The sequence below is a fragment of the Halichoeres trimaculatus genome, unplaced genomic scaffold, assembly GCF_033239565.1.
Source record: "Halichoeres trimaculatus isolate MK-OKI-2021-1 unplaced genomic scaffold, fHalTri1.1 fHalTri1_scaffold_14, whole genome shotgun sequence".
Classification (NCBI taxonomy): domain Eukaryota; kingdom Metazoa; phylum Chordata; class Actinopteri; order Labriformes; family Labridae; genus Halichoeres; species Halichoeres trimaculatus.
The window spans coordinates 3,625,471-3,648,011 of NW_027437192.1; the positions used below are offsets into that span (position 1 = coordinate 3,625,471).

Genomic DNA, 22,541 nt, shown 5'->3' on the forward strand with positions numbered 1-22,541 from the left:
TCCTACATGAGATGGTGAGGGTCTCTCCTGGATTGGAGCTGACTGCTGCAGGCTGAGTCACTGTGACCTGTCCTCTGGACTCTGAGGATACAGAGACAAAAACAGAAAGCAGAGTCAGGCTTTTGTGGGCTTCATTTCAGAGGGACGGATGTTGATAGAGGAGAGGACTTTGATTCTCTGGACTTTACCTGTGAAGCAGCAGCAGAGGAGAGTCCAGATGAGGACGCAGCTCACAGTCATGCTTTGATGATGAAGACGAGGAGGAGGAGGAGAGGAGGATTTTTTTTTACTTGTGTTGTGATGAAGGACAGCTGTCAGTCATCCAGTGTTCAACTCTCAGGACTATAAACTCTCCCAGAGCACTGGAGCATGCTGCTGCTGATGCAAACTCTCTCTAAGGAAATGATTCATGTCAGTGGATCAGTGAACGTTGAGATATGAACCCTCCCTCAATCTCTGCTCCCGTTGTTGAAGCAACATTGACCCAAAAGGACAAGAAGCTCTCGTTATTATCATATGTTGACTCATTATTTGATTTGTACTAAAAGACTGTTTCTGTTACCCATGAGAAGAAAAACAGGAGAGAAACCCTTCAGTTGCTCAGTTTTGTGAGACACACTCCAATCAATGAAACAGTAATGTTTTCACATGAGAACTCCTGAAGGAGAAATCATGCAGCTGCTAAGTTTGGATCAAACATAAGGACATGTGGCTGTTCACACTGAGAAGACTTATTTTAGTTTTCATGTCTGTGACGAGAGATTTATCAGGGGAGAGTCTGAACAGACACGAGTGTGTCAGTGAGAGCAGGAAACAGAAAAAGACTCCAGAGGCAGTCGTCCTTCATCAGTCTGATACAGAAGAGACTGAACAATCATTTCATTTCTGTATGTTTGTGTTTTTATGTTGTTTTGTCTTTCTGAACATTTATTCATGCTGCTCTGGTTTATTGACTGGGCTGGTTCAGTGTCTCTACACAGCTGCTGATTCAGATCACTTCCTCTTTATCTGAGGGAGGTTTTTGTACGACTCTTTTTCACTGTGTGAGGGGGAAGCTGTTCAGCTGCTGACAGTAATAATCTCCTGAATCCTCTGTCTGGACTCCTCTGATGGTCAGAGTGAAGTCAGTTCCTGACACACTCGCACTGAAACGGTCTGGAACTCCAGACTGACGTGCTGTGGTGTCAGCAATCAGGAGCTTAGGAGCCTGTCCTGGTTTCTGAAGGTACCAGTTCATGTCATCACCGATGGGTCTGCTGGATTTACATCTGATAGAAAGAGTGTGTCCTGGGAGAGCAGACTGAGATCCAGGAGACTGAGTCACTGTGATTTCTTCTGATGAAGCTGTGAGACATGAGGAAGAGGAGGAGGATTCTTCAGAGTCCAGCTTGAAGAAGATGAGCAACATTCAAAGAGAAGAGAATCATTTTTTTTCAAAGAGACAAAGAAAAGCTCCTCACCATGAACCAGGAGCTTCAGGACGGCCAGCAGGAGAAGAAAGGACTTCATCATTGAGCTGTGGACGTGTCAGTGTCTGTGAAAGGCCTGGACAGACACGGATCAACACTGACCTCTTAATGTCTGAGAGCAAAGAGGAAGGACACATATGCAAACACACAGAGTCAGTCAAATGTTTGTGTCCTCCACATGAAGATGATTCTCTCTAACAGCTCTGACAACATGAAGCTTTCACTCCCAAACACTTTGAATCACTTTAAAGTTTGTCTCTACTGTAAACATGGAAATGTTCATGTGTTCAGAGGATTTCACTTTCTGCACTTCTCTGTTTTTACTTCATCTGTAGTTTGACCATGAGTCAGAGGACCATTGGAGTTCATGACTTTGGGTCGACTGGCTGTTTCCAAATGTGTGTTTGACTCTAATGCTGCCGACTACCACCATAATAATGAGACAATCACAGCAATGGAGCCCTGACTTCTTCCAGACCTTACTCTGAAAAGCTTTGATGAATGATGGAGACATTATGGAGAGAATCAGAGGAAATGAGGGTTTGATATGAGGAACTGGATATCATCAGCATAAAGTGTGTGTGTGTGTGTGTGTGTGTGTGTGTGTGTGTCCTCAGTGAAGTGTGTCAGTCTCTGCTGAAGCTTCCAGCTGCAGCTGTCAGTTCAGTTTCTGTTCAGTCTGACTGAGGGAGGTTTTTGTACGATGCTTTTTCACTGTGTGTAGACAGGGCCATTGTTGATCCAATGTTCACTCGCACAGTAGTAAACTGCTGCATCTTCAGTCTGGACTCCACTGATGGTCAGAGCAAAGTTAGATCCAGATCCACTGCCTGAAAAACGACTTGATATCCCTGATTCTCGAGTGCTTATATACTTAATGAGCAGTTTAGGTCTTTCTCCATCCTTCTGTTGGTACCAGAATAAATAGTATTTGTTTTCCCAAAAATTAACATCCTGACTGGTCCTACATGAGATGGTGACGGTCTCTCCTGGATTGGAGCTGACTGCTGCAGGCTGAGTCACTGTGACCTGTCCTCTGGACTCTGAGGATACAGAGACAAAAACAGAAAGCAGAGTCAGGCTTTTGTGGGCTTCATTTCAGAGGGACGGATGTTGATAGAGGAGAGGACTTTGATTCTCTGGACTTTACCTGTGAAGCAGCAGCAGAGGAGAGTCCAGATGAGGACGCAGCTCACAGTCATGCTTTGATGATGAAGAGGAGGAGGAGGAGGAGGAGAATTTGTCTGTCTTGTGTTGTGATGAAGGACAGCTATCAGTCATCCAGTGTTCAACTCTCAGGACTATAAACTCTCCCAGAGCACTGGAGCATGCTGCTGCTGATGCAAACTCTCTCTATGGAAATGCTCTGACTGACTCCATCAAGTCATTTGATTTCATTGAGGGTTATATTTTTGTTTGATATTTTACTATGAAGTATTATAATTTAAAAAACTCTATTTAAGAACAATTACATATCTTAATCTTACGTTTTTATGGGGTTATTTTCTTGAAAAATAGGTAGGTGAAGTGGTTCACAGCCCTAAGATTTTCAAAACAGAAACATTCTGTTCCTCTCTGCACAAACTTTGCGTCCTGACTCGAAAACCAGCCAAGAAAAATCCACCAAGTCCATGGTACTCTGAAGTTCTAAGAGAACAAAGAGGAGGACCTTAGGCAGCAGAAAGAAAGGGGCACAATTCCCCCAAAACACACTGATATTTCCTCTCACCAGCTAAACCTTTCATCCTCCACTTCCTGTCTACAGGCTGCAGAGAAATCCTTTGATCCAGCTCAAGCTTCTAGTCAGTCCGCTGTCTTACTGCAGCTGGACCTGTTTCCTGTCTTTGACACCGTGAACCATCAAATCCTCCTCTCTACATTTTCTGAACTCAGCATCTCAGCTTCTGTCCTGTTGTGGTTCAAGTCCTGCCTCAGATTGATCCTTCAGAATGTCATGGTGAGGAGAAGTGTCTAACTTTCATGGTTTATCAACAGGGGTACCCCAGGGGTCAGTGCTTGGTCCCAGACTCTTTTCCTTATACACTACCTCACTTGGTGCAGTGATCTGCTCTCATGGCTTCCTCTCCCACTGTTATGCTGACCATACTCAGCTTCTCCTCTTTTCCTCCTGATGACACATCCATCGGCTCAACCACAGATCAGTGTCCTGCTTGAGTCCAGTCAACTTGTGCCACAAACTCTGCCAGAAATCTGGGTGTCCTAATTGACCAGCTGAACTTTAAGGTTTATGTGACCTCGATGGCTAGGTCTTGTGGATCTGTCCTCTATAACATCAGGAGGATCAGACCCTACCTGACACAACATGCCACACAGCTTCTGGTACAGACCCTTGTGATTTCATGCATCAACTCTTGCAGCTCTCTTCTAGCAGGCCTCATGCGTGTATATTCAAACCTCTGCAGATTACCCAGAATGCAGCAGCACGTCTGGTCTTTAACCAGCCGTTAACCAGCTGTTAACCTCTCTTCACTGGCTTCCAGTGGCAGCTCTAATCAAATTCAAAGCTCTTCTTCTGGCTTACAAAACATTGACAAGAACGACTCCTGCCTACCTGGGGTCCCTCATCCAGGTCTACACTCCTTCTGACCCACTACGCTCTGCTTGAGAAAGACACCTGGTACTACTCATGGTTACTCTAAATTCTTGTTGGTGTTGTACGTCTCTTTGGATAAAAGTGTTCACTAAATGAATTATATTAAAATCTTTAGTGAGGACTTAGCATGAATAACCTAACTCATTGTTTTGATAGACTTTAATGACATGCATTAAGATACTGTTAAATGAACAAGGGGTTAAGGGGCTTTATTTGGAAAGTGTTTGACATGACAAAATGCTTGTGTGTGTGTGTGAAGTGTGTCAGTCTCTGCTGAAGCTTCCAGCTGCAGCTGTCAGTTCAGTTTCTGTTCAGTCTGACTGAGGGAGGTTTTTGTACGACACTTTTTCACTGTGTATAAGCCCAAAGATTCTCACCGACCTGAAAACTCAGACAGTAGTAAACTGCTGCATCTTCAGTCTGGACTCCACTGATGCTCAGAGCAAAGTTAGATCCAGATCCACTGCCTGAAAAACGACTTGATATCCCTGATTGTCGATTTGTAATGCCATAAATGAGCAGTTTAGGAGTTCCTCCATCCTCCTGTTGGTACCAGGCTAAACGGACACTGTAAATATTCCGACTGGTCCTACATGAGATGGTGACGGTCTCTCCTGGATTGGAGCTGACTGCTGCAGGCTGAGTCACTGTGACCTGTCCTCTGGACTCTGAGGATACAGAGACAAAAACAGAAAGCAGAGTCAGGCTTTTGTGGGCTTCATTTCAGAGGGACGGATGTTGATAGAGGAGAGGACTTTGATTCTCTGGACTTTACCTGTGAAGCAGCAGCAGAGGAGAGTCCAGATGAGGACGCAGCTCACAGTCATGGTTTGATAATGAAGACAAGCAGGAAGAGGAGGATTTGTCTGTCTTGTGTTGTGATGAAGGACAGCTGTCAGTCATCCAGTGTTCAACTCTCAGGACTATAAACTCTCCCAGAGCACTGGAGCATGCTGCTGCTGATGCAAACTCTCTCTATGGAAATGCTCTGACTGAGTCCATCAGGGTCTGGGATCAGTCTCAGCACGTTAATGATCAATCATCAATACATGAATCAAAGAAGTGATTGATGTAGTTTTTGCTCTTACTTTGTATATTTCAGTGTTTTGATGAGTACAGAAAGATTTTCTTTCAGCTCTCTTTGCTGGTTTTCACTTTGACACAAACTGTAAGAACTGATGTAAAGTTGTGATAAATGAAGAAAAGCTGTGTGAGTGTTTGACCAGTGGAAACCAAAGAGTGACTTCTTTGACCGTCAGGAAGAGTTTGTGTTGACTTTGTTTGTGTCAGAGTCACAGAGCCGTGTCTCTACAGTCAGAGGTTTTTGTACGACGGCTCCGTCTGTTTGTATCACTGTGGTACACGTTTGGTGGAGGAACCAGACTGCATGTTAACTGTGAGTAACTTTCCACTTCTACAGAAACTCCAAATCAATGCTTAGTCTGATTTTTCCTGAGCAGAAACAGATTTTAAAGCTGGTCAGTGAAGGTGAATGAAATGTGTGTCAGCATTTCTTCAGTGTTTTACAGATAACACTCTGTCTGATGAAGGAAGTCTTTAGTTTGACTCCAAATCGCTCTGACACTTTGGACACTCTCTGCTTTTGTTGTGAGGATGTAAACTTCATGTTAAAGACATTTCTCTGTGTTTATTCTGCGTTTAAAAATCTGTTTGTCAAACTTTGACTCAGTGATATTTGTGAAGAATGAGCTGATTTGAAAGTTTGGACTTTTGAGTGAGCTGTTTCTCTCAGCAAAGACTGTCCCTCCTCACATTTATCTTTAGTCCTGAAACCTGTCTGCTGCCATGCTCCAGCAGTGATGCCTGTCTGTTGCTATGACGACTGAGATCAGAGCAGGAAGTGAAAGACAGAGGAGCAGTTTCAGGGTCCTGAGGAGCAGCTTCAGAGCCAGCAGCAGCCCACTTTTCTTCTCCTCACTGACTGAACTTTCTTCATGTTGTCTCTCTGTCTGCTCTCTCAGTGGATCCACGGGTCCCCACCCTGACGCTGCTGCCCCCCTCCACAGAGGAGCTGCAGCAGCAGGGGAAGGCCACGCTCATGTGCCTGGCCAACAAGGGCTTCCCCTCAGGCTGGAGTCTGGCCTGGAAGGTGGACGGCAGCAGCAGCAGCAGCTGGGAGCAGAGCAAGGCGCTGCTGAAGGATGGCTACTACAGCTGGAGCAGCACCCTGAGGCTCCCTGCAGACCAGTGGGAGAAGGTGACCGCAGTGACCTGTGAGGCCACCCAGGGCTCCCAGACCCCGGTCTCAGAGACTCTGATCAGAGACCAGTGTCCCCAGTCCTGATGTGATGGACTGGGCCCTGATTCTGTTTGTGCTCTGCTCTCAGTCTAAACTCTCTGTTCATTCTTCACAAACACATTTTCTTGCTTTCTGCTTGATTTTTATGGCTCAACACAATAAAAACAGCTCAGTGTATTGATCTGTGTGTGATTATTTCAGCATCGTGCTTAAAGAGTCAGGATATGAAAATGATCAGAGTGTGAATCTTTGGATGTGAGCAGATTTGATGTGAACGCTGTCACTGACTGCAGGAAATACAAAGAGAGACAAACTAAGAGAAACTTTTAGATTTCTCTATCAGGACTCCACAAACTGGACTCAAACACACACATTGATGATAATACATTTATTTTTGTAAGGCTTTTTTCAAAGTTCTCAAAGACACTTCACAGGTTGCAGAACATTTATAAAAAAAGACAAATTAAAAGCAAAACACAAATAAAGCTGTAAACAGTGATGGGCTGGTTCTTGCTCTGTTGGCGGTCCTTTCACGCCTGTTTCAAGCCCACTGTGAAGGTTTCATCCTTTTACAATGTGTGTGTGTGAAAACCATAGCATTTTCCCACCTTCAGTGAGTCACATGACCTGCTGCACTAAACTCCTAATCAGTGTGTGACATCATCACCAACTGCTGCCCACTCATCTGTGACATTCACAGAAGTTCTAGAATCAACTCCTCATAGATTCCAGAATTTTTTCCAAATTTGTGTAAAAATAAGACATTTTGTGATGAATTTTGTCAAGAATAAATACATGTAGGTTTTTAAAACCTATACAACTTTAACATTTTTGTGTAGAAGCCAAATTGCTGTAGCTTGTGTGGAGCTGGATCATCCACTCCCATTCATTCTTAGTGGGGGAGCTGAGAGAGCTTCTTATGGGTTCACCGACTTTGAGGGCCTGTCATTTGAACATCGTTTCTGAAACAACAAAATCCCGCATGACTTTTGTAAAGCATGGTGTAGTCTGTCATGTGAGAAAATTTCAAGCAGAAACCATTTATGGTGTTGGAGGAGATCATTTTTGAAAAAGGGTCAAAAATGACGTAAAATTTTATTTTGAAAGGCAAATAGCCAGCTTCCTGTTGGAGATAGATGAAGGGTGTCAGTGAATGATTTTTGCATCTCAATGAGACAAACATTTTGATGTTGGTTTGATCTCTGTACGACATTTCTACTGGCCACGAGAGCTGTATTACTATACCTAGGTGGCACTACAGAGAGAATTATGGGATGTTGGGAGTCACGTTTGGTATCATATTGAAATATGTCATGATTCTGAGGTTTGGGCCAATTTTGGTGAGTTTTTGAGCACGTTTAGTGGGTGAAATTACGACTCAAAGAGCGAAGAGAATGTACATTTTTTCCCATGTACAGAACACAAACTGCACACATTGGTGTTCCTCTGGGATCTGTTTGACCCCGAGCTGTTGCTGTTACTGTGTGTGTGTGTGTGTGTGTGTGTGTGTGTGTGTGTGTGTGTGTGTGTGTGTGTGTGTGTGTGTGTGTGTGTGTGTGTGTGTGTGTGTGTGTGTGTGTGTGTGTGTGTGTGTCCTCATTGAAGTGTGTCAGTCTCTGCTGAAGCTTCCAGCTGCAGCTGTCAGTTCAGTTTCTGTTCAGTCTGACTGAGGGAGGTTTTTGTACGACGCTTTTTCACTGTGTGAGTGGCCAGCTGTTACCCTGCTGACAGTAATAAACTCCCGAGTCTTCACTCTGGACTCTACTGATCCTCAGAGTGAAGTCTGATCCAGATCCACTGCCTGTAAAACGATCTGAAACTCCAGACTGACGGGTTGTAGCTGAATAAATCAGGAGTTTAGGAGCTTCTCCAGGTTTCTGAAGGTACCAGTGGAGATAGCTGCTAACACTTGAACTGGTCTGACATCTGATGGAGACGGTCTGACCTGAAGCAGCAGACTGAGATCCAGGAGTCTGAGTCAGGACGATGTCTCCTGATGAACCTGGAAAAGATGAAAGAGAGGAGAAGGTTGAGGAGACAAATCCAGCGTAGAGAAAGATGAAGAACATCCAAACAGAAGAGTGTCATTTCTTCAAGACAGAGAAAAGATGGAAGAAGGGAAATGCTGCTCCTTCAAGGTGTTCTCTATCAGAGCACAACTTGATGGAGCTGAACCTGGTCTCACCCTGAACAAGGAGCCCCAGGCTGAGCAGAAGCAGGACCAGGGAGCTCCTCATGGTGCTGTGTCTGTGTCAGAGTCTGTGAAAGGCCTGGAAACCGGATCAACACAGTCCTCTTAAGGTCTGAGAGCAGAGAGGAAGGACACGTATGCAAACACACTCCCTCCCTCAGCTGGAGCTGACAGGTCAGCTTCATGGAAACTCAGCTCCTCCAAAATATTCCCTCAGTGACCTGTGAGGCCACCCAGGACGCCCAGACCCCGGTCTCAGAGACTCTGATCAGAGCCAAGTGTCCCCAGTCCTGATGTGATGGACTGGGCCCTGATCCTGTTTGTTCTCTGCTCTCAGTCTAAACTCTCTGTCTCTGCTTCTCTCTTTCTATCATCACATTTCATCTTTCAACATTTCAATGTTTCTCCTTCTGCTGATGGATTCAGTCTTTTCAGAGAATAAAGATTTGATCCTGTTGATCATTAAAGTGATCTGTGTTTTCACCTCATTTCATTCCCGTCAGATATTCAGAGCTTCAGTCAAAGTAAGGTGACGTCCAAACTCCAACATTTCCTGTCTGATAACAAACCTTCATGAAGATCCAGATGTTCTGTCCTCGAGTTTCTTCAGTTTAAACTCTGAAAACATGAGATAGCTCTCCTCATTAGGATTATAAATCAGAGTATCATCTGTATAAAGTAGACACAAACTGATCCAAATCACGTTTAAAAAATTAAAAAAAAAAAAAAAAAAAAAAACTTCTTAGCTTAGCTTTTTAAACTGATCCATTAACTACAGAAGAAATGCTGACAGGAAGAGTTGTTAGAGGAGTGTGTATGTGGATTAATGTGATTCACCATAAATATGAGTCTTTATTTAACAGATGTCGAGTGTTTGAGAGTTCATGCAGCTGTTCATTCAGATCACTTCCCCTTTATCTGACTGAGGGAGGTTTTTGTTCGATGCTTTTTCACTGTGTGCTCAACCACTGACTGTTGATCCAGTGAACACTCTGACAGTAGTAAACTGCTGCATCTTCAGTCTGGACTCCACTGATGGTCAGAGCAAAGTTAGATCCAGATCCACTGCCTGAAAAACAACTTGATATCCCTGAATGTTGAGTGTTGGTATGATAAATGAGCAGTTTAGGAGTTTCTCCATCCTTCTTTTTTTGGTACCAAGCTAACTCAACACTGTTAACATCCTGACTGACCCTACATGAGATGGTGACAGTCTCTCCTGGATTGGAGCTGACTGCTGCAGGCTGAGTCACTGTGACCTGTCCTCTGGACTCTGAGGATACAGAGACAAAAACAGAAAGCAGAGTCAGGCTTTTGTGGGCTTCATTTCAGAGGGACGGATGTTGATAGAGGAGAGGACTTTGATTCTCTGGACTTTACCTGTGAAGCAGCAGCAGAGGAGAGTCCAGATGAGGACGCAGCTCACAGTCATGCTTTGATGATGAAGACGAGGAGGAGGAGGAGGAGGAGGAGGAGGAGGAGGATTTGTCTGTCTTGTGTTGTGATGAAGGACAGCTGTCAGTCATCCAGTGTTCAACTCTCAGGACTATAAACTCTCCCAGAGCACTGGAGCATGCTGCTGCTGATGCAAACTCTCTCTATGGAAATGATCTGACTGACTCCATCAGGTACTCAGATTTTTCTGATGACGTTGATGAATTCTCTTCTCTGATTTGCTCGTTTAACATTTAAAAACTCACAGCATTAATCTCATCTTTAGAAATTGAGTTGATCTGGAGTGTTTACATTGATATTTAACTGTAAGAGCACCTGTTTTTCTACACAACATTGACTCATTTCAAACACTTTGAACATCTCTGCTCACATCATCCTGCACATTTGACCTTTGACCCAAAGGAAGCCCTCTCAGATCTCCCAGGTTCAAACTGGAGGAGGGTTCAACAAACCAGTATCTTCTCCTGTGTGGCTCCTCGTCTCAGTCAGTCAGTGAAGATGGTGAAAAGGACTCTCTGCTCAGAGGGACTTGGAGAATCCTCGAGGAGAGCAAAGCTTTGTAGGACCACAGAGAGGAAGACTTTCAGAATGTGAGGATCACATTCATTTCAACAAACTTCAACCGATTTTCACCATGCAGACTTCAAACATGTGTCTCATTAAGGACATGGGGGGTACAACTTTTCATGGCCTTTTCACAAATACTTTCGGAGAAATTTCTTGTTTTACGTCATTTCAGTCCCACGGAGATGAATGGGAAATTTTACAAATTTCACTATCAGACATGGAGGTGATCTTTTTTGTTGGTTTCAAGTCCACTGTGAAGGTTTCAGCCCTTCATAATGTGTGTGTGTAAGAACTTAGCATTTTTCTGCCTTCAGTGAGTCACATGACCTGCTCCACTGAACTCCTAAACAGTTTGTGACATCATCGCCAACTGCTGCCCATTTATTCTCATTCACAGAGGTTTTAGAAACAACTCCTCATAGATTCCAGAATTTTCAGCAAGTGTCTCTGAAAATATATCGTTGCAGTAATTATTTGTCAAGAATCCATCCATGTATTTTTTGAAACTGTAAAACTTAGATTTTTTTGTGTAGAATCTAAAATTTAGCAGCTTGTGTGGAGCTGGATCATCCCCTCCCATTCATTCTTAACGGAGGAGCTGAGAGGGCTTCTTATGAGTTCACTGACTTTGAGGGCTCGTCATTTGAAAACTGTTTCCTAAACAACAAAATCCTGCATGACTTTTGTAAAGCAGGGTGTAGTCTGTCATGTGAGAGAATTTCAAGCAGAAATCATTTATGGTGTCGGAGGAGATCAATTTTGAAAAAGGGTCAAAAGTAAAGTGAAATGTTATTTTGAAAGGGAAATCGCCAGCTTCCTGTTGGAGATAGGTGAAGGGTGTTGGTGTATGATTTTTGTGTCTCAATGAGACAAACATTTTGATGTTGGTTTGATCTCTGTACAACATTCCTACTGGCATCCAGAGCCATTTTAGTGTGCCTAGGTGGCGCTACAGAGCAAATTATGGGATGTTGGGGGGTCAAATTTGGTATCATATCTATACGTTTTGTGATTCTGAGGTTTGTGCCAGTTTTGGTGAGTATTTGAGCATGTTTAGGATCACATTGATAGAAACGGACGTGACTCTGTAGTGGAGATCACTGCGTTTATAGAAACAGACGTGACTCTTTAGTAAAGATCACTGCATGGCCTCAGGACCCCTTCAAGTGATTGTCTGTGAACACAGCTCATCATGCCATCCACAGGTGTCAGTTACAGCTCTATCAGGTAAAGAAGAAGACATCTGAGAACAGCGACGTCTTCTCCAGGCCAAAGTCTAAAAACGATCGGTGGACAGACGAACTGAAATGTTCAAGTTTTGATAGAAATCATGGATGCTGTGTCCTCTAAAGAACAGCAGGGACCTACAGGCCTGTTACCAACACACTGTTCAAAGGCCAGCATCTGGTCTGGGGATGGATTAGTGCCGTTAGTATGAGCAGCTAAATGATCTGCTCCACCAGACAACGTCTTGTTACAGAAGAACTGACAAACTTCAGGAAGACAGAGAAAAACAAACTGGTATACATCATTATCTGATCTCCTCTGTAAGACTGGAAATATAGATAATATTAGGGGTTTGACTGTACAAAACATTTGTGTGTGTGTGTGTGTGTGTGTGTGTGTGTGTGTGTGTGTGTGTGTGTGTGTGTGTGTGTGTGTGTATGTCCTCAGTGAAGTGTGTCAGTCTCTGCTGAAGCTTCCAGCTGCAGCTGTCAGTTCAGTTTCTGTTCAGTCTGACTGAGGGAGGTTTTTGTACAACGCTTTTTTACTGTGTGAACACACCTCCACTGTGAAGACTCTGACAGTAGTAAACTGCTGCATCTTCAGTCTGGACTCCACTGATGCTCAGAGCAAAGTTAGATCCAGATCCACTGCCTGAAAAACGACTTGATATCCCTGATAGCCGAGTGCTAGCAACCCTTATGAGCAGTTTAGGTCTTTCTCCGTCCTTCTGTTGGTACCAGTGTAAGTAGTGGCCATTGCTGTCACTATAAACATTCTGACTGGTCCTACATGAGATGGTGACAGTTCCTCCTGGATTGGAGCTGACTGCTGCAGGCTGAGTCACTGTGACCTGTCCTCTGGACTCTGAGGATACAGAGACAAAAACAGAAAGCAGAGTCAGGCTTTTGTGGGCTTCATTTCAGAGGGACGGATGTTGATAGAGGAGAGGACTTTGATTCTCTGGACTTTACCTGTGAAGCAGCAGCAGAGGAGAGTCCAGATGAGGACGCAGCTCACAGTCATGCTTTGATGATGAAGACGAGGAGGAGGAGGAGGAGGAGGATTTGTCTGTCTTGTGTTGTGATGAAGGACAGCTGTCAGTCATCCAGTGTTCAACTCTCAGGACTATAAACTCTCCCAGAGCACTGGAGCATGCTGCTGCTGATGCAAATCAGAATCAGAAATACTTTTTTAATCCCCAGGGGGAAATTTATCAACACCATTGCTCATGCCACAGTTGCAGGGAATGGAAATAAACAAGAAATAGTGTAGTAAAAAAAAAGCAATAGACTACAATTATAATTCTTCTTATTTTGGTCATAATAACAAGAATAATACTTATATTATTACTATTAGAGTGATATTAAAATACTCAGAGATGCTTCACATGGTAAAAAAAAAAGACATGATGAACTTGCTTTACAAAATAAATTTGGGTTCTCTGTACAGAATAGAAAAACTTTATTAAGACATTCTTTTATCTTGATAATCAAGTTCTGAGTCATCAGAAGAACAAAATGCTACTTGTAACTTTTTATTTTAAGAACTGAAACCTGTCTGCTTTCATGGTTCACCAGTGATGTGTTTCCTCCGTCACTGAGCTCAAAGGAAGAAATAAAAAGTTTGAGACCAGTTTCATTTGATCTGACAGAGACCAGCTTCACACTCCTCTGCTGCCACCTACAGGACCCTGGAGTTTCATATCCAGAGAGCTTTTCCTCAGGCATTGACATCAAGACTGAGATTCATCTCAACTTGAGACAGATGATGGTGGTGATTGATCAGGGATCAGAAACAAACAGTCCAGATTTGACTCAGGTTATTTTTGTTGCAGCTCTGTGCAGTAAAAAGCTTACTGTAAGAAAAATCTGATCAGACACAAAATCTTTTGCACAGGGAGGAAACCACTCAGCTCAGCTGCTCTTAGTTTGCTCAAGAGTTAGCAGAAAGTCTACTATACCAATCTACAAGTTTACTGATTTACTAATCCACAAACTTGTTAATTTAGTGAATAAATATAAGAAAAAAAAATACTATCAGATTGTGTAAGTTGTGATTTTTTTACACTACAAGGAATTTGCCTTTCTTTGATGGTACAAAAAAAAAACAGATAAAAACAGAAATCATACATTTAAATTAAATTAAATTAAATTAAATTAAATTAAATTAAATTAAATTAAATTAAATTAAATCAAATTAAATTACATTAAATTACATTAAATAAATAAATAAATAGAATATTAACCAATAAACATTTACCTCACAAAATTGAATTTTAAAATAAGAAATACAAATCCATTAAAAATATGATTTATATATGACAAAACAAACGACTGTTCTGATATATTGTTTAATGCTCGTTGTCCTGCTCAGCACTCCAATCCACTAGGTGGCGGTAACGCACCGTGACCTGGTTGCTAACTGCTTATAAATCAAGCAGAGGATGGAGTTGTCAGAGTGAGACTGGACCCTTCTTGAAATAAGGAGGGGAAGACGAAGTACAGTGAACATATTTGAAGCAGTCATCACACAAATAAATGAAAATTATACTGATTATATACAGTTATATACAGATGGAGCCAAAGTGAGAGGGAATGAAAGAGCAGACAGGTTGGCAAAAGAAGCGTTGGAAAAAAGTATGTCTAAATCAGAGGCAAAGAGCATAATCAAGGGAAACATCTATCAAATGTGGCAAAAAAAAAAAAAAAAAAGATGGAATTCAGAAAGAACAGGAAGACATTTTTACCAAGTGCAAAAGACTGTGAAAGGGTCAAGTGAAGGAGGAAGAAAAAGGAGAGATGTAGTGGTGATTGTAAGGCTGAGATTGGGGCATTGTTCATTAAATAGCACATTAAAACTAGTTGGAAAACATGATACCGGACTATGTGAAGGATGTCAGGAGAAGGAAACTACATGTACATGTACAACATGTAATAAAGTGGTGCCAGAACTATAGTACTTATATACATGCCATGATATTTTGTCACATTACTTACTGTTATACCACATGGTCTCACACTTCAGAGACCATTTTGAAGCCACGAAAGTTCCTCTTCAAGAGAACACTGAAAACTATGGACAAAAAGTCTCATCATTATCATTACTGCAACATCCGAAGTAAGTATAACATTTTGGTTTTTGAAAGTTATCAAATATTTATGGATGCTTGCCTTATTTTTAAAGTTTTAAATGGACTTACTCCTCCTCCCTTAAGGGATTTTATAGGTAAAAAAAAAAGTGGTGGAGTAAATACCAGAGCATTGACAAGAGAAGACTGTAACATACAACGACGTAGGACTAAATTTGGCCAATTGGTGGGGTCAATTAGAGGCTCACTAACTTGGGACACACTGCCAGCTCATGTCAGGAACTGTGGCACCGACTCCGCCTTTAAAACAGCTCTGGAATATTGGTTAAAAACCAACCAAAAATGCTCACACTAACTCATCCTTATTCAGTTTTATATATATATATATATATATATATATATATATATATATATATATATATATATATATATATATATATATATATATATATATATATATATATATATATAAATATATATATATATATATATATATATATATATATATATATATATATATATATATATATATATATATATATATATATATATATATATATATATATATATATATATATATATATATATTGGGGACTCTCAAACTTTGTGAGAATGATTAAATGTGTTATTTTAACTACATGTTGTTGGTGTAATGTCTGTGTGTATGTTCTGTTTCTCTTGTGTGTGAATGTTAACTATCCTTACCTGCCTTAGGACTGCAGATGTAAATTAGCTATTGTGCTTACTCTGGCATATTTACATTGAAGCTTTTGCTGATATGTTGATTAATATGCATTGTCCAAATATAATCAAATAAATAAATAAGATAAATAAGTATGAGGAGCAAAGAGGGGTGATGAGGGACAGGCTGAGGAAATGTGGGGTGGAGGAGATTACACTGGGAGGATTATTGAGCAGCAGAGGAAAATCCTGCTGAAGTATTTGAGGGAAACAGGTATCTATAATAGGATTTCAGGAATATATGTGAGGTAGAGATGTGGGTCAGATATAGGGTTTTTGAGGGTTTTTTTCTCTGAGACGCAGCTGAAGTGATCATAGCCAAGAACCAACGGAAGGTGGCGGTAATGCACCGAAGTAACGGTTTCCAACCGCCGTAAAACAACAACAAGAAGAAGTTAGAGTGAGAAGTAGGATCATGAGTAAGTTCTCCTTTTTCTCTTGAAGAAAGGTATTTTTTGGGGTTTATTTTGTGGTGATGGCGGACACTAAAGCTGGAGCTGGAGGCCCAGAAAGAATCATGAAGAAAGAGCGGATCAAACATGAACGGGACAGTGAAACAGCCCGGGCTACAACACAGGTTAGCCTCGGTGATGCTTTCAGCGGATGGAGAGAGCTAAGGCAGTCAAAGGGACTGAAAACAGATCCCGAGTTGGCCTTTTTACTTCTTAACAGGTATTTAATGCTTCATTTCTTTTCACATTTGTGATATAACACGACATTTCCCTGTAGAGTCTGCTGGGAGCTCAGTCCAACTTGTGCTAAATGCTACTGCGTTAGCCGCACGGCTAGCTGTTTGTGCTACTGTTGATTGCTACCCGGATGTAGCAGTTATTCTGCAGTGGTCCGTTCAAACTTGAGAGTCTATCAATAAAATGAATTGTGAGGTTACGTTAGCTCTGATTAGTGAGGTTGGAGTTGGTAGATAAACCCACTGGCTCATAAAACCTCATCCCTCAGATGTTATTTAGTGCTTTAAGTGTCCTGTTGTCCCCAGTATCTGCTCGAGTGATACATTAAGCGCTGTTGTGTGTTTTACAGCTACACTAAAGGATCCGTGGGGTCGACACTCAGCAAGCATGCAGCCTCTGCTGAACCACTGAAGTCATCCAGTATGGATCCAGACTCTGACCAGGACAAGTATGTTGTTTCAGAGAGAAAATGTTAAACTGAATAACTGTAAAGCCACTTTCTTTCATGCTGGATGGTGTAATTTTTTTTGCAAACAGTTTGTACTTACAGAATTTCCCATCACCCAGTACAGAATGCAGCAGCTCGGCTTTTAACTGGTTTTAATAGACAGCATCACATCACACCAGTTTCAGCCTCCCTCCACTGGCTTCCTGTCAGTTTTAGAGTTGATTTTAAGTTTTTATTGAACACTTTTAAAGCTCTCACAGGACTTGACCCTACTTACATTTCAGAGCTTTTAATCAAATATGAGCCAGCTCACAGCCTCAGATCCTCTGGCGAAGGTCTCCTGGTTGATCCTAAGTCGAGGCTCAAAACTAAAGGTGACAGAGCCAAGGTTGTAATAGTTAACTAAAACGAAAACTAAAATTTAAAATACATTTCAGTTAACTCAAACAAATAAAAACTAGAAATGAAAACAAAAACAATAAGTAAACTAAATCTGTATCTTGTGTTCACTAAACTAACTGAAAATAACCAAAATTAAAGACAAAATGTCCTTAGTTATAGTTTATGACAATATGAATAGACTTTAGGATTTAAATTAATCCAACACATTTTCCCAAACCATTTTACGACAGTTTTCAGCAGTTGTCAGCGCCGTACGGCACCATCACAGCGACGTACTGAGACATGCTTGTTTACTGCACTGACTGGCTGTGCACTGTGCTGCGACAAAACATAGTGGAGCAATGAATCAGAGCATCTGTAATAGTTTAATTTCATGTGAGTCTGACTTTATTGTTACAGAGTCCAAGCTCCTAATTATTAAAGCTCATATTATATTGTTTTATACAATTAATGTTTATATTATTTTTATTTAATTCATGTTAAAATTATTTTATATAATTTATGTTTATATTTTTATATTAAGTTTATATTATTTTCTTCATTTATGACAAAATATTTACTCTGACCTTTTTGAATCCTGCACCTGGTTAATAAGGTATGAAAAAACTAAACTAAAACTAATCCTTGTTGCAAAAATTAAAACTAAATGAAAACTAGAATGCTCGCTTCAAAACAAATCAAAACTAAACTGTAACGGAAAAAAATGTCAAAACTAACTAAAACTAAACTATAATGACAAATCCAAAACTATTTTAATCTTGGACAGAGCTTTCTCTGTCAGAGCTCCTTGACTTTGGATCGACCTGCCAGAGGAGATAAGGCATGCAGAGTCTGTTGCTTCTTTTAAATCACTTTTAAAAACCCACTTTTATAGGCTGGCTTTGATGTGATGCCGTCTTTCGTCTTTCATTTTTTGCTCTTATTTTTTTATTTTTGATTTATCTATTTATTTAGTTTTTCTCTATCTTATTGTTCTTACCTTTTTAAGTCCACCCTCCTTATTTATATGTAATTATTTATTTATTCTATTTTATTACTGTAATTACCTTATTCTAATACTGATTTCACTGAACTTTGATTCACACTTGTTAGGGCCTTTAATTGTTTTATCGTTTGCTCATATCTCTGCTTTATTACCATTATTCTCTCATTAATCTGTTCATATTTATTTTACTGTTTTATATATTTATATTTAATGTTCTGATTTTGTTTGTAACTGTCTTTTATTGCCCTTTCCATTGCCTTTTCCTCCTTTCTCTCACTGAGTTTATGTTTTTAGCTTTTATCCCAGTCCTCATGGTCTCATTTTACGTTGTATGGTTCTTGTATTGTCTGGGTCCCTGACTTTGCTTCCTGTTGCCCTCATGCATGGTGTCTTTCTGCTCAAGTGCCTTTTGAACTGTGTGTTTTGTTTTGTGTTTCTGTTTTTTGTTGTTGTTCGTGTTCCTGTTAAAGCACTTAGTAAACTTTTGTTTTTTAAAGGTGCTATATAAATAAAGTTATTATTATTATTATAATTACCCTGACCATGTGTGTGTATGAATTCCCTTGTCTTGTGTGGTGCAGATCAAGGGGAGCACTCTCTACGCCCTCTGAAAGAGCTCACCAAACAGTCGCTGACAGAGATGAGATGGTGCCTGAAGAGACGCCATCAGAGCATGAAGAGGAAGAGTTTCCAGACCCTGTGGCTGTGCAGGACGAGGACGACCTCACTGAGAAGAGCGCGTGCATCGCATACGAAGAGTGTTTGAGAAAACTGGGCTCGTTTCTGCAGCTTCCCATCCAGGCGTGCCCACATGTAGATCCCACCACAAAGACAAAGTGCAGCTGTTGTTCACCGTTTGAGGTGGGAATCAGCCGGAGGGGCACTGCATTCATCATGGAATGGGTAAGCTCTGTTTAATACGTGAAGACAGACCCATTGAGAAGCTTCTAGTTTGTGGTTAACTGAACGACATGTGCTCCTTTCTTTGTTTTCCTCACTGACAGTTTTGCTCCAACGGTCACAGTGTGTGGAAGTGGAACTCTCAGCCTCTGCTTAAATTTGGGATGCAGTTCGGAGACTTAATGTTGTCCAGCAGCATTCTTCTCTCAGGCAGCAGCTACACAAAGGTCGGCCTGTTATTCAAACACATGAATATGGGAATGGTGGTGGACACGACGCTCCACGGCATACAGGACTCCTCCATGAAGGACTACTGGCAGAGGAAACGAGCAGAGGTCCTCGCTCGGCTAAAGGAAAAGAACAGTGAGACCGTTCATGGTAATTTTTAGTTTTTACAATCCAAACACATCAAGTCCTGGGGCTGAGTGGTGTCACTGTATTTTTCTTTTACAGCATTGCGTCTCTTATTAGTGATGCACACAGGTCAGGCTCTCAGGGATCAGCGGTTATGCCATGTTTCCTCTTCACTCAGGGCAAGGCATTCTGGGGGGGCGTAGCCTTGAGCTGTAGCTGGGTTTAAGGTGTGTTAATAATTAGGGATGTCACGATCCGATGCACCGATCGGTACTGGCGCCCAATATGGCTATTTTTAGGAGGATCGGATAGTGTTGGATTTCTTTACGTGGTCAGGACTGATCTAGTTTTCACCTGTTTTAGGCTGTATTCAGACCAGAAAAGTCCTTTGGTTCACTTGTTTGGTCCGAACCAAAAGCGGACTTTATTGCAGGGTCTGCACACTGTTGTAAATTACTTTTAGCAAGGCGTGTGTTTTTGTTTTGGAATTACATGGAGATCAGATTGAAACAAATTTTCGGCACGGCGTGCATTTTATGGTGTTTCCACTGACTTATCCCAGGACAGATCCCCAAATAACCGAGACGAGCCATCCCACTTTTTGGGACCCTTTCATATGGGTGCCAGACTAAACACTGCAGACTGTTGATTGGTCAAAAGAATCATCACTTACCCCGACAGCAGCTGTATTTCTCCTGGCGGCACACAGACTTCTCTGAAACAAAGCTCGATTGTTCTTTGTATCAAAGAGCTACATGTCAATCACAGTGCTGTGGAAACGTAAACGGGATCAGACTTAACCGTACTAAACCGTACTGAACCAAACCAGACTGCTTGGTGGAAACGCGACTATGGAAACCTAGACGTGCCGTAAATAATTTCGATCCTGCTCAACTCGAACTAGAAGCTAAGAAGGAGGAATTTAAAATAACCTGTAACCAGCAAAATTGGCGCTGATAGTCTCATTTTGAATTGTGGATTATGATCAGGCAGATATCTAGAAAGGAGACTTTTTCAAGATCACTTTCCAACTCCTCACAGCCCCTTTAATACAACAAATATGATTCGCCATTTACAACAGAATCACCCAACGGAGTACAGGATTTATCAGAGAGAGGTATCGGATCGGTAAAACATAAAACGGAAGAATCAGACCAGAAGTCAAAGATTCTGTATTGTGACATCCCTGCTAAGAATTAGGAAACAAAGTAATAGTCAGAGAATAAAGAACATGTGGCCAAGAGTGGAACAGCGTCACCTTCCTAATCGATCTGCCTCGCTTCACCTGTGCTGGAGATGATGGTCCAGAATCAGACAACAGTAACGCCAAATGCTCGACATATTTTACAATAAATTTAGTCCATTTCAGATGTTTTTCTTAAAAAAAGAACCTTCCAAACTTCAGACACCGCACCTCTTCTGGTCCCTCTTTCTTGGTTCTTAGAAGGATTGTTTTGGATGGTGAAGGGAATGTTAGATATATTGTTCTGATTTTTTTTTAACAAATCTGTGTGAAATATTATTCACACAGCAGCTAAACAGCAAAATCTTTGATAATATCCAAGAACATGGCAAAATAAGATATCAAATATGATGATTTATTGAGAAAGGGAAGAAAGATGAAGGATGAAGGATAAGTGTAGAAATCGAGTGTGTGCTTCTGCAGGAAACACATTTAATGATAAAAGAAGTAAACCAATAAGAACAGCGTGTCTTACTATATAAGTTTAACTTTCCTAAGTTTGGTTTTTAACACAGCTGACTGTGATTTGTCTCCTCTGTGTTGTAGAGTTTCCAGCAGACGTCCAGCAGCTGCAGATGAAAGAGGAGCCTTCATGGCACCAGGAGTGGAGCTGCAGTCTGGACCAGGAGGACACTAAGCCCCAGCACATTAAAGAGAGGCAGGAGGAATTCTCAGGGACCATCCAGGACGGAGAACAGCTTCAGGGACTGGAGGAGGATGATACCAACACTCTCCCTGTGAATGTCGTCGCAGTGAAAGCTGAAGATGATGAGGAGAGACCTCATCTCTTGCAGCTTAACCAAAGACAGACTGAAAAGATGGAAACAGGAGACAGTGAAGAGGACTGTGAAGGACCAGAACCAGACATGGTCTCAAATCCCGAGAGCTTTTCAACACCAGAGATTGAGGTCATGATTGAAGACTCCTCTGACCCTGAGACTGATGACAGTGAAATTTATGACTGTTCTGACTGTGGGAAACAGTTTACATCAAAAAACAATCTGATCATACACAGAGAAGTTCACACTGGAGAGAAACCATTCAGCTGTTCCGATTGTGGAAAAGTCTTCGCCCAAAAAATTGACCTGACTCGTCACATGGCAAAGCACAAAGAGGAGAAACCCTTCAGCTGCTGCGAGTGCGGTAAAAGATTTACCAGGAAGTCTAATCTGATGGCTCACATGCCGCATCACTCAAAGCTTAAACCCTTCAGCTGCTCTGAGTGCGACAAAAGCTACTGTGATGAAACGAGACTGGCCCGGCACATGAAACTTCACACCAAGGGGAAACCCTTCAGCTGCTCTGAATGTGGAAAAGAATTCAAACACAAGCACATTCTGAACATACACATGAGGATTCACACCGGGGAGAGACCGTTTTGCTGCTCTGATTGTGGAAAAAGATTCAACCAGAAGTCCCTTCTCACTAGACACATGAGGATTCACACCGAGGGGACACCCTTCAGCTGCTCTGAATGTGAAAAACAATTTAAACATGAGCACCTTCTGGCCAGACACATGAGGATTCACACAGGAGAGAGACCCTTCAGCTGCTCTGTTTGCCATAAAACATTTAAACAACAAGCCCATCTGAGTTCACATATGCACATTCACACAGAAGAGAAACCCTATAGCTGCACTGAGTGCAGTAAAAGCTTTTATCGTAAATGGCATCTGACCTCACATATGTTGATGCACTCAGGAGGGAGGAAGAACCTCTACAGCTGCCATGTGTGTGACCAAAAGTTCTCTTGGTGGGCTCACTATGAAAATCATGAGTGTGCGGGCGGTCAGGCTTCAGAGCTTCAACAAAACCAAACTGAGAAGGGAGAAGAGGCAGGAGATGATGGAGACAGAGTCTGAGATCAAGACAGAATTTAATGATCTATAAGCATCAGTCTGGTTTAAA

General features: G+C 41.6%; 1 protein-coding gene and 3 gene segments (V, D, J or C); 2 read left to right on the plus strand and 2 right to left on the minus strand.

The window, feature by feature from the left end:
- Positions 1-1,537, minus strand: part of LOC141802848 (Ig kappa chain V region Mem5-like) — a 41,235-nt gene extending 39,698 nt beyond the window's left edge. The window contains 2 exon segments of the V gene segment in view: positions 1,050-1,344; positions 1,461-1,537. Of these exon segments, the coding sequence occupies positions 1,050-1,344; positions 1,461-1,512 (347 nt within the window).
- A 3,904-nt stretch (positions 1,538-5,441) lies between these two features.
- On the plus strand, positions 5,442-6,494 carry LOC141802863 (Ig kappa-b4 chain C region-like). The segment is given in 2 exon segments: positions 5,442-5,479; positions 6,066-6,494. A coding segment is annotated over 1 exon segment (246 nt).
- Positions 6,495-8,037: 1,543 nt separating this feature from the next.
- On the minus strand, positions 8,038-8,605 carry LOC141802857 (immunoglobulin kappa variable 2-29-like). The segment is given in 2 exon segments: positions 8,038-8,345; positions 8,529-8,605. Coding segments are annotated over 2 exon segments (360 nt in total).
- A 7,322-nt stretch (positions 8,606-15,927) lies between these two features.
- The window catches only part of LOC141803280 (uncharacterized), a 29,388-nt gene continuing 22,774 nt past the window's right edge, over positions 15,928-22,541 (plus strand). Inside the window, exons 1-5 of the mRNA XM_074687241.1 lie at positions 15,928-16,284; positions 16,651-16,749; positions 18,718-19,039; positions 19,141-19,414; positions 21,180-22,489. Coding sequence (XP_074543342.1) covers positions 16,088-16,284; positions 16,651-16,749; positions 18,718-19,039; positions 19,141-19,414; positions 21,180-22,489 — 2,202 coding nt within the window. The 5' untranslated portion in view covers positions 15,928-16,087. The remainder of the gene's footprint in view (positions 16,285-16,650; positions 16,750-18,717; positions 19,040-19,140; positions 19,415-21,179; positions 22,490-22,541) is intronic.